The 12,981-nt window shown below is 49.6% G+C and overlaps 2 protein-coding genes across 4 annotated transcripts in view; both read left to right on the top strand.

Moving 5' to 3' along the window:
- The window catches only part of LOC119198881 (histone deacetylase 4-like), a 32,081-nt gene extending 26,953 nt beyond the window's left edge, over positions 1-5,128 (top strand). For all 3 annotated transcript variants that reach the window (XM_037456579.2, XM_037456493.2, XM_062561461.1), the window contains 11 exons: positions 40-86; positions 289-396; positions 622-677; positions 938-1,025; positions 1,123-1,242; positions 1,423-1,520; positions 1,784-1,902; positions 2,062-2,195; positions 2,292-2,376; positions 2,477-2,621; positions 2,732-5,128. In XM_037456579.2, the coding sequence (XP_037312476.2) occupies positions 40-86; positions 289-396; positions 622-677; positions 938-1,025; positions 1,123-1,242; positions 1,423-1,520; positions 1,784-1,902; positions 2,062-2,195; positions 2,292-2,376; positions 2,477-2,621; positions 2,732-2,771 (1,040 nt within the window). In that variant the 3' untranslated portion in view covers positions 2,772-5,128. The remainder of the gene's footprint in view (positions 1-39; positions 87-288; positions 397-621; positions 678-937; positions 1,026-1,122; positions 1,243-1,422; positions 1,521-1,783; positions 1,903-2,061; positions 2,196-2,291; positions 2,377-2,476; positions 2,622-2,731) is intronic.
- A 1,427-nt stretch (positions 5,129-6,555) lies between these two features.
- Positions 6,556-12,503, top strand: LOC119199002 (ribose-phosphate pyrophosphokinase 2). Its single transcript, XM_037456694.2, has 7 exons — positions 6,556-6,920; positions 9,138-9,321; positions 10,232-10,330; positions 10,480-10,604; positions 10,769-10,942; positions 11,030-11,189; positions 11,337-12,503. The coding sequence occupies exons 1-7, from the start codon at positions 6,562-6,564 to the stop codon at positions 11,427-11,429; spliced, it is 1,194 nt and encodes a 397-aa protein (XP_037312591.2). The 5' UTR covers positions 6,556-6,561; the 3' UTR covers positions 11,430-12,503.
- The last annotated feature ends 478 nt before the right edge of the window (positions 12,504-12,981 follow it).

Genomic DNA, 12,981 nt, shown 5'->3' with positions numbered 1-12,981 from the left:
GTTAATATCCAGTCACTTACTGTCGCGTGTGTTCCCCAGGTTCAGTCACCCCCATGTTCGTACGTCTACCATGTGGAGGGTTGGGGGTAAGTAACAAACTTACCTGTTAATAATTACAGTCACATCTTTGAAATGATTAAACAGCCTGCCAGTGACCATGTGGAGACATTTGAATTCCCTGTGAGAGCTTTAGGGAGGCCGCGTTTGGCTCCCCCGTGGTGTGTGTGTCTGTGTGTGTGTGTGTGTGTGTGCGTTCTTTTCGCTGAGGTGTGCCCGTGGTGTCCGCAGGTGGACAGCGACACCATCTGGAACGAGGTCCACTCCTCCAGCGCCGCTCGGCTCGCCGTCGGCTCGGTGGTGGAGCTGGTTTTCAAGGTGGCCACCGGAGAGCTGAAGGTAACCGCGATCGCATCCAACCACCGCTTACTGCAAAGTAGAAACCCGCTAATGCACGCAGTATTTGGGTGGATTGTTCCTTTAAAGACGCTTCGGTGCTCGGGGGAAAAGGCTTCGAGGCTTGTTGTCCTGAGGAGAATGATTCACATCACGGTGTTCCATGCTGATTGGTAAAGGGAACGTTGTGGCTCACGCACTCCTGTCCCTCCCTGTCTGTCTCCGCAGAACGGCTTCGCCGTGGTCCGCCCTCCGGGACACCACGCCGAGGAGAGCACCCCCATGTAAGGCCTCAGCCGTCACCACACTTAGATCCGCGCCGCTCGTCTGGAACACGCTCACTCGGGCCGCTGACTTAATTTAGAACACAAAGTACCGAACGCCTTCCGTCTCGCAGCTGTTTCCAGAACGCTTTGTTTGTTGTTGTTGTTGTTGTTCGTTTCCCTTCTCGGAAGGTGTTTAAATGGCTCAATTAAATACATGAAAATAAAGCAGCGACGTGCTTTGGCTCAGCTGATTTTCATCTCTCTGCTGCTGTTTTTAGGGGCTTCTGCTACTTCAACTCAGTCGCCATCGCGGCCAAGCTGCTGCAGCAGCGACTGAGCGTCAACAGGATCCTCATCGTGGACTGGGTCAGTCTCCCGGGGAGCCTCGCACATCTGCCATGTGACCTAGTTAGTCTGCGTAAACGCAGTTTGTGATCGAATCCCGTGTGCTGTCTGACCTCAGGACGTTCACCACGGCAACGGCACCCAGCAGGCCTTCTACGATGACCCCAATGTCCTTTACCTGTCCATCCATCGCTACGACGACGGCAACTTCTTCCCCGGGAGCGGAGCGCCTGACGAGGTAAGTGTGATAAGGTGTAAGACACGTAAGGATTTAATAGAAAAAGTAGTTAAATAAACACGGTATTCTCTGGGTTCCAAATAAAGTAAACTAAGAAAACAAGGCAAACGTAACAGGAAGTGCAGTTTTTTTTTTTATCGTGTGGATGTGAGTGACGCACGTGTGCTTCCCTCTCCGCAGGTGGGCAGCGGACCCGGAGTCGGCTTCAACGTCAACGTGGCCTTCACCGGAGGCCTCGATCCGCCCATGGGAGACGTGGAGTACCTGGCGGCTTTCAGGTACAAAACCAGACAACCACAGCGAGACCAGCGTGTGTGTGTGTGTGTGTGTGTGTGTGTGTGTGTGTGTGTGTGTGTGTGTGTGTGTGTGTGTGAGAATCAACTGCTTCGGAGATCACAAGACAAACCGAGGCTGCTGATGTGGGATAATCGATTAACAGACGACACAAAGGTTTAGAAGATGTGTTTGCAGATTCATTGTAAAATATTGTCTGTCATTCCCCCCACTACACACACACACACACACACACACGCTCTCTTAGGTCAGTGGTGATGCCCATAGCCAACGAGTTTGCCCCGGACATCGTGCTGGTCTCCTCCGGCTTCGACGCCGTGGAGGGACACCCTCCCCCGCTGGGCGGCTACACTTTGACGTCCAAATGTGAGTGCGAGATTATCTGAAGAACGCGTGTTATCTGGCGCTGCAGCAGTTGACCTCAGTTGAACACAAACTTGTGCACCGAGGGGAGGTGGAGAATTGAGTTTCTGGAGCCAGACTTGAAAGGGAATCTAATCTGCGACGCGTTCAACCCTTCCCCAGGTTTCGGCTATCTGACCAGGCAGCTGATGACCCTCGCCGGAGGCCGCGTGGTCCTGGCTCTGGAGGGGGGTCACGACCTCACCGCCATCTGCGACGCCTCGGAGGCCTGCGTGGCCGCCCTGCTGGGCCAGGAGGTAGCGCGCGGCACGCGGATCTTAATGAATGTCCCTTGCGCCGCGTCAACGACTCGACAAAAATGTGGAATGTTTGTGCTCTTTTTTTTCTTCCAGCTGGAGCCGCTGCCGAAGGCCGTCCTGGAGCAGAGGCCCAACCCCAACGCCGTCCGCTCTCTGGAGAAAGTCTTAGAGACTCACAGTGAGTTCCACACAGAGGATTCTGCCTCGTCGTTACACCCCGCACACACTTGTCTAACGCCGCACTTTGACTCCCCCCCCCCCCCCCCCCCCCCTGTCAGCTAAGTACTGGGGCTCGCTGCACCGCTGCTCCCCGCTGCTGGGACTCTCCCTGCTGGAGGCCAAGCGCGGCGACTCGGAGGAGGCGGAGGCCGTCAGCGCCATGGCCTCTCTGTCCGTGGCCAACAGCAGCGCCATGGATCAAAGGTGACCTCGCCGCGGACCCACGAGCGTCGGCCTCTCACATCGGCAAAAGGTCACCGTGCTGTGGCTAATCTGCGTGATGTGTAATCCATTTGTGCGTTTGTGTGCTCCAGGCCGGAGGAGGAACCCATGGAGGAGGAGGAACCGCTGTAACCGAGGGGGGAAACGCGAGGGTGTCACACCGCTACCATCGACCTCTCCGGAGACGGGTCTCGACTGATTCCCTTCATTTAGCCCCCCCCCCCCCCCGAAACCCCCAGTCACATTGATTGGCGGCCCCTCGGTCATAAAAAACACAACAAAACGAGGTGGAGAGAGGGGTTGTGGGACGTGGGGGGGGGGGGGGGATGGGCTCAGCCTTAAGAGTAGGGAGCCAATCAGGAGACAGAGGACTGAATTGGAAAATACACATTCAAACATAACCGTGCCGCCCGGCGGAGACGCTCGTTTTTTTTCTGCCGGCCTCCGCAGCCGCACGGCGAGCTCACGACGGCCAGACCAAGTGGCCCCAGGGAGAGGGGGGGGGAGGGGGGGGAGGCGAACTGCAGAAAACATCCGGCGCTTTACCCGACAACCACAGGAACGGCCGAGGGGGGGGGTCCTGTTGTCTTCTCGCTTTTCCTCGACTCATTTTTTCCCTCACGAGACGACATGTATTTCACAAGATGCGTTCACTGTGGACTTTAGGGGGGGGGCGGGGGGGGCATAAAGATCGTTTTTGCATTAAGATGCGACGCCTGGACCCCGCAGCGGCCTGTCGAGGGAGAGGAGTGCCTTGGTGGGGGTGCGCTGGATTTTGCCTTAAGTGAACGGATTTCTCTCGCCGAGGAAGCGAGGGGAGACGGACGGACGGACGGGGGGGGGGCATAAACAATCTTTCAGCATGTTTACTCGGAACGTGACGACGACACGGTTTATGTCGCTGACAGCCTCTCTCGAAAGAGTCACTTTACTTTTGGATGGATCTATTTTTCTGTAACAAAACAAACGAGGACAAAGGCTTTGTGGGAGGTAGCTGCCGCCTTGGGTAGGAAACGGAGCGAGCTCATTGGATCGGACGGTCTAGCCTTTGATGTAGCTTCCCTTTAACTGAAGCCGTGGCTGGTTCTCAAATGTTATCCAAAATGTAAAAGCCAAGCAAGAAAAGCCAAAGCATGAGTTTGCATTTACAGAAATACTTTCAGTCCACTTGTGGACATTTCTCCTGTTGGCCCTTTCGGGGGAAAGGCGCCCGGTACCCAGTTGGATGTTTACTGATTTGAAGCGTTTCCTCCCATGCGTTGCCGGTTTGGCAGCTACCTTGGTTGCTAGCGTGAGCTCAGCATTGGTCATGTATATTGAATTGAATATATATTTTGAGTATTGCCTGTTTGTATCCACATGTATGTTTTCCGCATCAAGCCGTCAATTTGCGCTTTTTTTGTTTTTTGTTGTATAGGATTATTTTTCTAGCTTTTTTCATTCATAGATTTTGTTCCCGTGTTTTTTATCCGTTTTCTGGATAGCTGTAGTGCCGCCATTGACAAACTTAGAACTATTGTCACTACAAAACTTTCTTTCTTTCTTGTATTTATCAAAATAAGGAGCAACTCTTTCTTTCTTTCTTTATTTCTACGGCTCTCTGAGCCTTTCCTTCATTTTCATCAACTGTGTATTTATAACATGTATTGTTTATAGAAGATTTGTATATGGAAAATTTATAAATGTACTCTTAACTAATGACAGCTACGATATTGTGAGCGAAAAAACAGTCCGGTGTCTGATGTTACTTCACGAGCTTTGACCAGTAAAAGCAGCGGCTGCTTCCAAGCGAAGCGGCGTCATTTAGCGCCACCGCAGTTGGCTTTTGAAAAAGTTGAAAAAAGGTTTGATCACGTCGTTGCCTAATCGATACATTTTCCTCCCGTGCGGCGGGTGACAGCGCACTCACCTTTCGACTGTGACGGCGCCCGGGGTCCCGCGTAGCTCGCCGAGGAAGAGGAGGGGACTCGGGTTTCCAGCGGTTTTTGGATGGAAAACATCAGCCGATAATTTGGGAATCTCTTTCCGAAGCATGTGTTGCACTATAATGATTGACTGTCCATAACGGGGAGGGGGGGGGGGGGGGGGGGGGGGGTCTCCTTCTTCTTCTGCTCGGATTCAACTGATCTGACATCAGTTCCATATCAAACTACATCAGTTGATTAAAGACAACTATCGTAGAGCATCGTTTTAGAAACGTGTCAGATTTGCGATTGAGTTGATCGTTTTATCACGTCTTAACGAAACATTCCACTTGTTACTCGTTCAATTTGGCTACTTTTTTTTCTTTTTTCACTCCCCACACATTTCATAATGATATTTTAACTTCCCCTTTTGTTTTTGTGCTGTCTGCTCGCGCCAACTTTAACTTTTTGCATGGTTTGTGAGTCAGCATGCCTACTTGTCTATGTAACAAAAATGTATTTGCACAACAGAAGAAAAACACTGGAGGAATTTTAGAAGACGAAAAAAAAAAAAAAAAAGAAGAAGCAACTTCCCAAGAGCAGCTTATTCTGTGCTCATCAGCTCTCTGCTGGTAAAACATTTGATGGTTGTTCTGGTTGAGTTTTCTTTCCAACGTGATTCAGCACTTCTAACAACGCAAAACGGACGGTGTCCTCTGCCGTAAACCAGGCTCCCAAAGAGCGCTCCTCTCTCAAAGGTGGTCCCGACAGGGCACCACCAGGGTGGAGAAATGGTTTGAGGGATGAAAAGGGCATCGCTGTTTGATTGTCACACCCGACGGCCAGTTTTGATAAATATATATACATACACATATGTATATATATATATATGTGTATGTATATAACCACCGTGGCTCAAGAGCAATTCTTGGTTTACATGTAAATGGAAAAAAGACATTATTTTTTGTTGTTTGTCTCTATTGATGAAAAATGTTGACTTTCTTTGGGACCTACGCTTTGGACATTTCATGTCTGACATCTTTAAAATATATTTCTGAAACATACAACAACCTGCAGTTGTGTTCTTTTTTCTGTGTTGACGTGAAAGCTTTCATGGGGGTTAAAACAAAAAATTGATTTGGGAACTTTTGATGTGTTTTTTTTAGATACGTTTTCACGTCAATAAGATCAGTTAAGCAGATACACTCACAAATGAAAGATTTTCTCATCAGCTCTTGGGACATGAGTGTGGGACACGATCAATAGCGCTGGTTGTAGTTGAATTCCTGAAGCTTATTTAGAAATCCAGCACAGCTGCCTCACTCTTATCTCATTTGAGAAATGCTCTTTTTTTTTTTTTTTCAAAGCATTGTCTCCAATTTGAAAGCCCTCTACTTTGTGACCTGAGCTGAATCTGGCGAGCTGCGAGCTGCCCGGCACATGACAGCAATGATGGTAGAAAGTCACCACCGAACCAGGCGTTGGGTCTCAGCTGACTCCTCGCTGAGTGGACGATCTAATTACAAGAGCCAACATCACAAGTGGGGGAAGCCGCAGCTATCAGGTGACCGACTGAAATACAGCAAAATGCCAAATCAAATTCCTACACACTATATACATATATATATAAATATATAGTCCTATCAAACATAGCCCGGAAAAAAGATATTACTTTATGATTACAAAAGAATAAGACGTTTCTACACATGTTATAACTAAAATGCAACTAGAATGAGACTAGAATGCAACAGTTTCTCTCCCATAAAAGTAGAAGAGGTAGAACATTTGTAGGATCACATATGAACAAAAGTAACAATAAAATGTTTTGATGATTGGATAAACGAAAAGATAAACCTTTTTAAGTCAAATGTATGCATCTAAAAAAAGTGGAACGTCACCCCACCCATTTGTGAGTAAACTTTTAAGAGGAGATTAAAAGGTTAAAAATAGGCCTTCACGTGCTCCGTGACGATAAACAAGCGGGCAGCGGGCGCGCGTGTCCGCGGCCTCAGCGGCCAATGAGCGGCGGCCGCTTCCGCGACTCAGGCGACTTCCTCCCGGCCCGCGGGCCCCACTCTGCTGCCCCACTGCGATGCCACGGCTGCACCAGTAGCTCGCCAACCTCCCCCCCTGTTTGCACGAACCCCTTCGGGTGGGCGAGCGGTCGTATTTCTTTACGCTCCTTTTTTTCTGTTTCTTTGGCAAACTGCAAGCGGGGCGGGAGGGGGGTAGTTTTTACTTCTTCTTCTGCGGACATGCCTAACATCGTGCTTTTTAGCGGGAGCTCCCACCACGACCTGTCCCAGAAAGTGGCCGATCGGCTGGGACTGGAGCTGGGGAAAGTGATCACCAAGAAATTCAGCAACCAGGAGACATGGCAAGTAGATCGTTATTATTGTTTAAATAGATCCTTGGACGCGAGAGCTCTGGCGCGCGCGTGGCGTGCAGGTTTTCGTTGCGGTGGCTGCTAGCTGCTCCAGCCTCGGTCCCACATGTGGGCAGGTTAGCTCGAGGCTAACAATAGTTTACTTTTCAGCGGGCTGAGCAGTAAAGGCTACACGTGACTAGCTAGCCGCATGTAAACACGCCGTGCTAGCAGGCACCAGCGCGTGCGTTACCGGACCGCTGTCTGTGCTCGGGCGTAAATAACCGCTAAATGCGCGACTGACTGTTTATATTCCGCCCCCCCCCCCGTTAAAGGGAACCAGAACCACGGAGCCGGAGTGAACGCGAAACGGTTCCGTGACGTTGTGTTTTGTGCGGGGCGGAGAATGCTAGCTAGGCTAACGGTGCGTGAAGTTTCGCGTGTGATGCGGGAACTAATGGAGGAGGCCAAACGTTAAACAACCCCGAACCCCGTTATCCGTCTCCACTGTGACGAATAACTTTTTTTAATACCATACAGGGGCTACGTTTGTTCGACTCGTTAACGACTCGTTAAAATGTTTACTTTAGGCTGGGAAAATGCTACCGTTAGTTGTGGAGTAGCAACAGATTGTCGCGAGTATACCAAATGTTGCGTTACACCTATCCTAGCTAGACGGATACTAGCTAGCTGCAACCCAGACTGCAGACCAACACATGTGGCACCCACCGGGGGCAAAGTAACGTCACGGAACTTCAACAGCGACGTATTATCAATGTTAAATATTGTCTCAAAAAGTAAGAGGACACGTTGCAGTCTAACTTCTAATGATAAATAAAAACCGTGTGTAGGTCGCTCTCATTACTGGCTGCATCGCTAGGGAAGTTAGCCCCAATCACATGCACTTCATTTGTGCTCCCTTCCTAAGCAGCGAGCAAGCATTGGCCTTGAAGCGTCTATTTAAGGTCGTGCAGCTTGTTTGACCCTTGTGCAGGAGGGACCCTCTGGCTGCATGCTGGCCTGTTTTCGCCCCCCCCCCCCCCCAAGTTGATATGAATTCAGACCCCAAAGGAAGCCACGCACTGCATTAGTGTTTTTATCCGGCTCAGTGGGTCTGCTTCAACGGTGTCAAGAGGTGTATTTAATTCCCTGTGAGGTCGCCCTCTGATGCACTCACTGCATTGTGATGCAGTGAGTGCATAAAAGCATCCCACTCCCCGCATGCTGTGCGTTGTTTTGTAATCTTCTTTGTGTTAAGCTAAACACTGCTTTTCCGGGCAATACTTTGCCTCGAGCCCTTTCCCCGAACTCTCTCTGCTGTTGATGTTTACACCCACAACTCTAATACCCAGGGCAAACTCTGATTAAGCGTACTGCTGATTCCTCTCTTGGGAACGCAGCTGTTTGGTCGACACGCAATGCAAAAACAAAGATTATTTTTCTCATTCTCACGGACCAACAAGGAGGTGAGAACGATACGTGGATAACGGCCCTCCTGTAGACTCGCAGAGGTCAGTGGCGAGGGATTGGATTCCTGGGATAAACTGGAGAAGCGTACAAATGTATCAAAATATGAGCCGTGACGCTTTCTTGATGCCGACCGAAGTTTGTGCGCGACGCACAGAGCAAACGAGCATGGATTGCACGATCAGATTAATAATCATGTCTGCTGATTCTTTTAATGTTTTTGGGACCAAAACTCAATAGCACAGTGTTTTAGGTTGGGCTGAAAAACTTAATAACCGGCTCAAATTTAATTGACAATTATGCTTTGTTAGTGTGTGCCAAATTCTTGTTGCCATGGACAACAGTTTTAAATCCATTAATAAATGATTGCATATTCTTTAGTTGCAGGCCTAATTGTGTTGGTGGGTAGCTTTGGTTGAAGCGTACCATAATGCGCGTTTAAGCAATGCAATGACTGACTCGCCCGTCCTGTTGACGCATGGACTGTCTGTTCTGTGATCACATGACCTGGTCATCCCCCCACAAAGGAATGTTCAACACACGCATGCTGCCTGCTTCAGCTTCAGGGGGCGTGTGTCTGGAAGTGCAGGTTTTTTTTTTTTTTGCCCCTGAAGGGTTTTTCCTTATGGGGGCGTGGCCTGCTGGGGTAACTTAATGCAATTTAATTAGAAAGTGTATGGACATTTTATTGCGTGACGTTAATGGTCCCGAGGAACCCCAGGCGTCGTATTAATGTGCCGCTTCCCTCTGTTGTTCCCACAGTGTGGAAATCGGGGAGAGCGTGCGCGGCGAGGACGTTTACATCGTGCAGAGCGGCTGTGGCGAAATCAACGACAACCTGATGGAGCTGCTCATCATGATCAACGCGTGTAAGATCGCCTCCTCGTCCCGCGTCACCGCCGTCATCCCCTGCTTCCCCTACGCCCGGCAGGACAAAAAGGACAAGGTAGGCTCACATCATCATCATCATCATCATCAGTGCATACCAATGTCTTGTGTACTCCTCTCCTCTACGATGCAGAAAGTCTTTCATTGGATCAGAAAATGATCCTTGCATCCATCCATGAACCCATTTTAAGCTCCCTGATATTTCACAAATGATTAACAATGTAATGTGTCAACAAGTGCAACTCCTCCCATAAGTAGAGGCTACTGTAAGAACACGTAAAGCCCAGTTATGATGTCTGGTAAAAAAAGCCCTGGACTTTGATGGACACTGGAAGGGAAAAAAATGAGTATTCAAAAAGCATTTTGTAGTTTGTGTAAACGCTAAATCGCATCGAGAACACGTGACTGTCGCCGCAGCTCAAACCCGATGAGGCGGTCGTCTTTCTGCTGCATACCTGCACACGGATGTATTAACACACGGCGGTGCACACGCTGTCGGCCCACCACACACCTCCCGGTAGCCCGAGACCCCTCTGCTTATCTTGTAAATCATTATCTTGTATTTGTGTAACCACAACAGCAAACCGGGTCCAAATGAAGCAACGGGAGAACTAATCTCAATTATTCCACACTTGAATGAATTGTATTCACATGAGGGCGCATCGTGCGAGGGTCACATGTCTTTTTCCTGTTAATGTGTGTTAGTGCGCTTTTAAATTAAAGCGTCTAGTCGACCTTGATCTCCAAACAAACAAGCTAAGCCGCCTTTCTCCAGGAGACTCGTGTTTTGTCGACACTCCCTGAAGCCCGCCGCGTACTCGCGTAGGTCTACTCCGCGATCGCCATGGCGACCGGTTGCAATGGTGAAGTCCTGGCGAAACGTCCCTCGGCGAAGACGCTCACAGCGGGGAGCTTCTCGTTTTCCTTCTTGCCCACTTACCCGACGGTGTCTTGGTGTTTCTCCCCAGAGCCGAGCGCCCATATCAGCCAAGCTGGTGGCCAACATGTTGTCCGTAGCCGGGGCCGACCACATCATCACCATGGATCTCCACGCCTCTCAGATCCAGGTCAGTGGCACACTGTGAGCCCATTTCTATGAAGCGCTACGGGGTCGCTAGGACCAGCACGTGGGGATGAGCGCACATCAGTACACAGCTGTCTGGGTAGAAAGACGTGCGCTGACTTTTAGTAACACTTGTGTGTGTCTCTCTCAAAGGGCTTTTTCGACATCGCCGTGGACAACCTGTACGCGGAGCCCGCCGTGCTTCAATGGATCCGGGAAAACATCCCCGAGTGGAAAAACGGCATCATCGTGTCCCCGGATGCCGGCGGGGCGAAACGGTAGGACATCCCGAGGCGGCTGCGCTTCGAGCTGCGGCTCATTGCCTCCGCCGCGGTCATCCGGAGAGTCAACACGCCGCCCGGGGGTTGCCGAGCAGGCCCACGCCGTCTCCGCCGCGGCCTAATGGGTCTCCCTCGCTTTCTCTCTCTCTCTCCCTGTGCAGCGTGACGTCCATCGCCGACCGCCTCAACGTGGACTTTGCCCTCATCCACAAGGAGAGGAAGAAGGCCAACGAGGTGGACCGCATGGTGCTGGTGGGCGACGTCAAGGACCGCGTGGCCATCCTGGTGGACGACATGGCCGACACCTGCGGCACCATCTGCCACGCCGCCGACAAGTCGGTGCCATTTGATTTGAGATTAAAATAAAATCCCCAATCTCCGTTTTCAAATGGACGGATTTAAAACCGTTTCCTTCCTTCCAGGCTGATTGACGCTGGCGCGGTGAAGGTCTACGCCATCCTCACGCACGGCATCTTCTCCGGCCCGGCCATCTCGCGCATCAACAGCGCCCCGTTCGAGGCCGTGGTGGTGACCAACACCATCCCGCAGGAGGAGAAGATGAAGGCGTGCCCGAAAATACAGGTACACACACACACATTCCTGCTTCATACGTGCAGTGTGTTGTGTTTCCAAGGTTGCCACGGCGCTCTTGTTGCGTGTCACAACACGGCCTCTCTCTCTCTCAGCATTGATTTTTCTGGTCGCTCATGTTGGTCTTGTTCCCTCCAGGTGATTGACATCTCCATGATCCTGGCGGAGGCCATCAGGAGAACCCACAACGGCGAGTCCGTGTCCTACCTCTTCAGCCATGTCCCCTTGTAGAGAAAGAGAGGAGCCCCCCCCCCGCCCCCCCATCGGGCCATGCGGCTGGCACTTTTTTACCACCTGTCCTCCAGATATGGCCTGATGTTTTTGGCCCACCCCACATGACTGTTTTAAGGTCACACCCTAGTTGTCTTTGGCCTTTTCACACAGGAGACAAAGCAAAATATAATTTCCTTTTTACCGAAGTTTCTATTTATGAGTATCTCTTTTTTAATTTTTTATTTTTTTTTTATGTTTTAGTTTCAGTCTTGCCAACCTTGGCTCAGCCGAGGCCTGGCCGTCTCTTAACCAAAGGCTCCACCATGTAAACATGTATTTGTACCTTGTATTGAACTGACGTGAAATGAAGCATTCTGGGATGTCATGTGATTCGAATATTTTGGCCTTTTTTTTTGCTTCGCAGAGTTTAAAAAAAAAAAGACCGCCCCTTTCCCTGCAGAGTGACGCTTTAACGGCTTCTAAAAAGTATTAAAACAATATAGCCTAACCCGTTACTAGCTATATATCGATTGTAATAGTTCACGCTTTCTCCAGGTAAGTGGGAGTGAAAAGAATGTTTTGTGGGCTGAATCTTACCTGTGCAGTCCGGCCGTCTCCCACGACGACCTGCTGTCCCCTGGTGGTGGCGGCGGCTCACCTGTGGGACAACAACCTTCTTGTATTGATTTGTGCTAGAGAACGAGACGGGTCATTTGATTCCAAGGAGGCAGGTTTTGCCGTTTGCCTCTCGGTGGATAAAGAAAAAGTTGGTGGAAAAAGCGTGATTTTTTTTTTTTTTTTTTTGTATTATTATATGTAATACTGCTGTTTCTTTGACAATAAAGCTTTGACAATGGCTTACAAATGCTAATCTTTGCTGTTCTTCAGAGACATTACATTTGTTATATATCTTATAAAAGTTGTGAGATGTTTAAAAATATGCTCTATACATCTAGCAGCCTTGCAAAATGCTGCATAACTTCCCATAATGCAACTGAATAACATCCCTCTCCGGGAGGTTTGATAAGATGGTGCAGTTGCACAAACGTGTGTGTGTCCCTTCCGCTTTGTATAATCCCATCATAATAAATTTAGTTTCAGCATAAAGTACATTAGAAAATATGTGGCTGCTTGCTGTGGAATATATTTGGTATAAAACTTTACATTCAGATGAATTTCTTTTCTGTAAATGCCTGAACTTCAGCCCAACAGTCTGTTATCTCGCTTCTTGTTAACTCAAAGGTTACTTTCTTGCTCACCTGGTTGCTTTTTGCTGGTCTCATTTAAATGATTCAACTGATTACTTCGCAAATGAACTGTCTCTTCACTCGATCAGGTGCTCGCTATTGATCGATGCCCGATGACTTCATCAACTTAAACAAAGGACCATAGAAACGCAGTGATGCGTCGACACGAGGGCGACGCTGCCGCCAGGGGGCGCTCCTCCTGCACCCATGTGCAGAAACAAAGTGCCGTTCACATCGATAAGGGACGTTTAGTCAGGGAATGCGCTCCGAATTGTAGCACGTTTTAAATCAAACATCTGCAGTGGTGGTAAACTAAAGTGTCA

Source organism: Pungitius pungitius, chromosome 3 (assembly GCF_949316345.1).
Source record: "Pungitius pungitius chromosome 3, fPunPun2.1, whole genome shotgun sequence".
NCBI lineage: Eukaryota > Metazoa > Chordata > Actinopteri > Perciformes > Gasterosteidae > Pungitius > Pungitius pungitius.
Note: the sequence above shows the minus strand (reverse complement) of the source record. Positions and strands in the feature narration are given on the sequence as shown.

Bases quoted from the DNA above. Each gene is read 5' to 3' on its own strand.
- LOC119199002 (XM_037456694.2), top strand. From the start codon at position 6,562: ATGAGCGGCGGCCGCTTCCGCGACTCAGGCGACTTCCTCCCGGCCCGC. The intron at 10,605-10,768 runs GTAGGACATCCC...CTCCCTGTGCAG, and splicing joins GATGCCGGCGGGGCGAAACG to CGTGACGTCCATCGCCGACC. The intron at 11,190-11,336 runs GTACACACACAC...TGTTCCCTCCAG, and splicing joins AGGCGTGCCCGAAAATACAG to GTGATTGACATCTCCATGAT.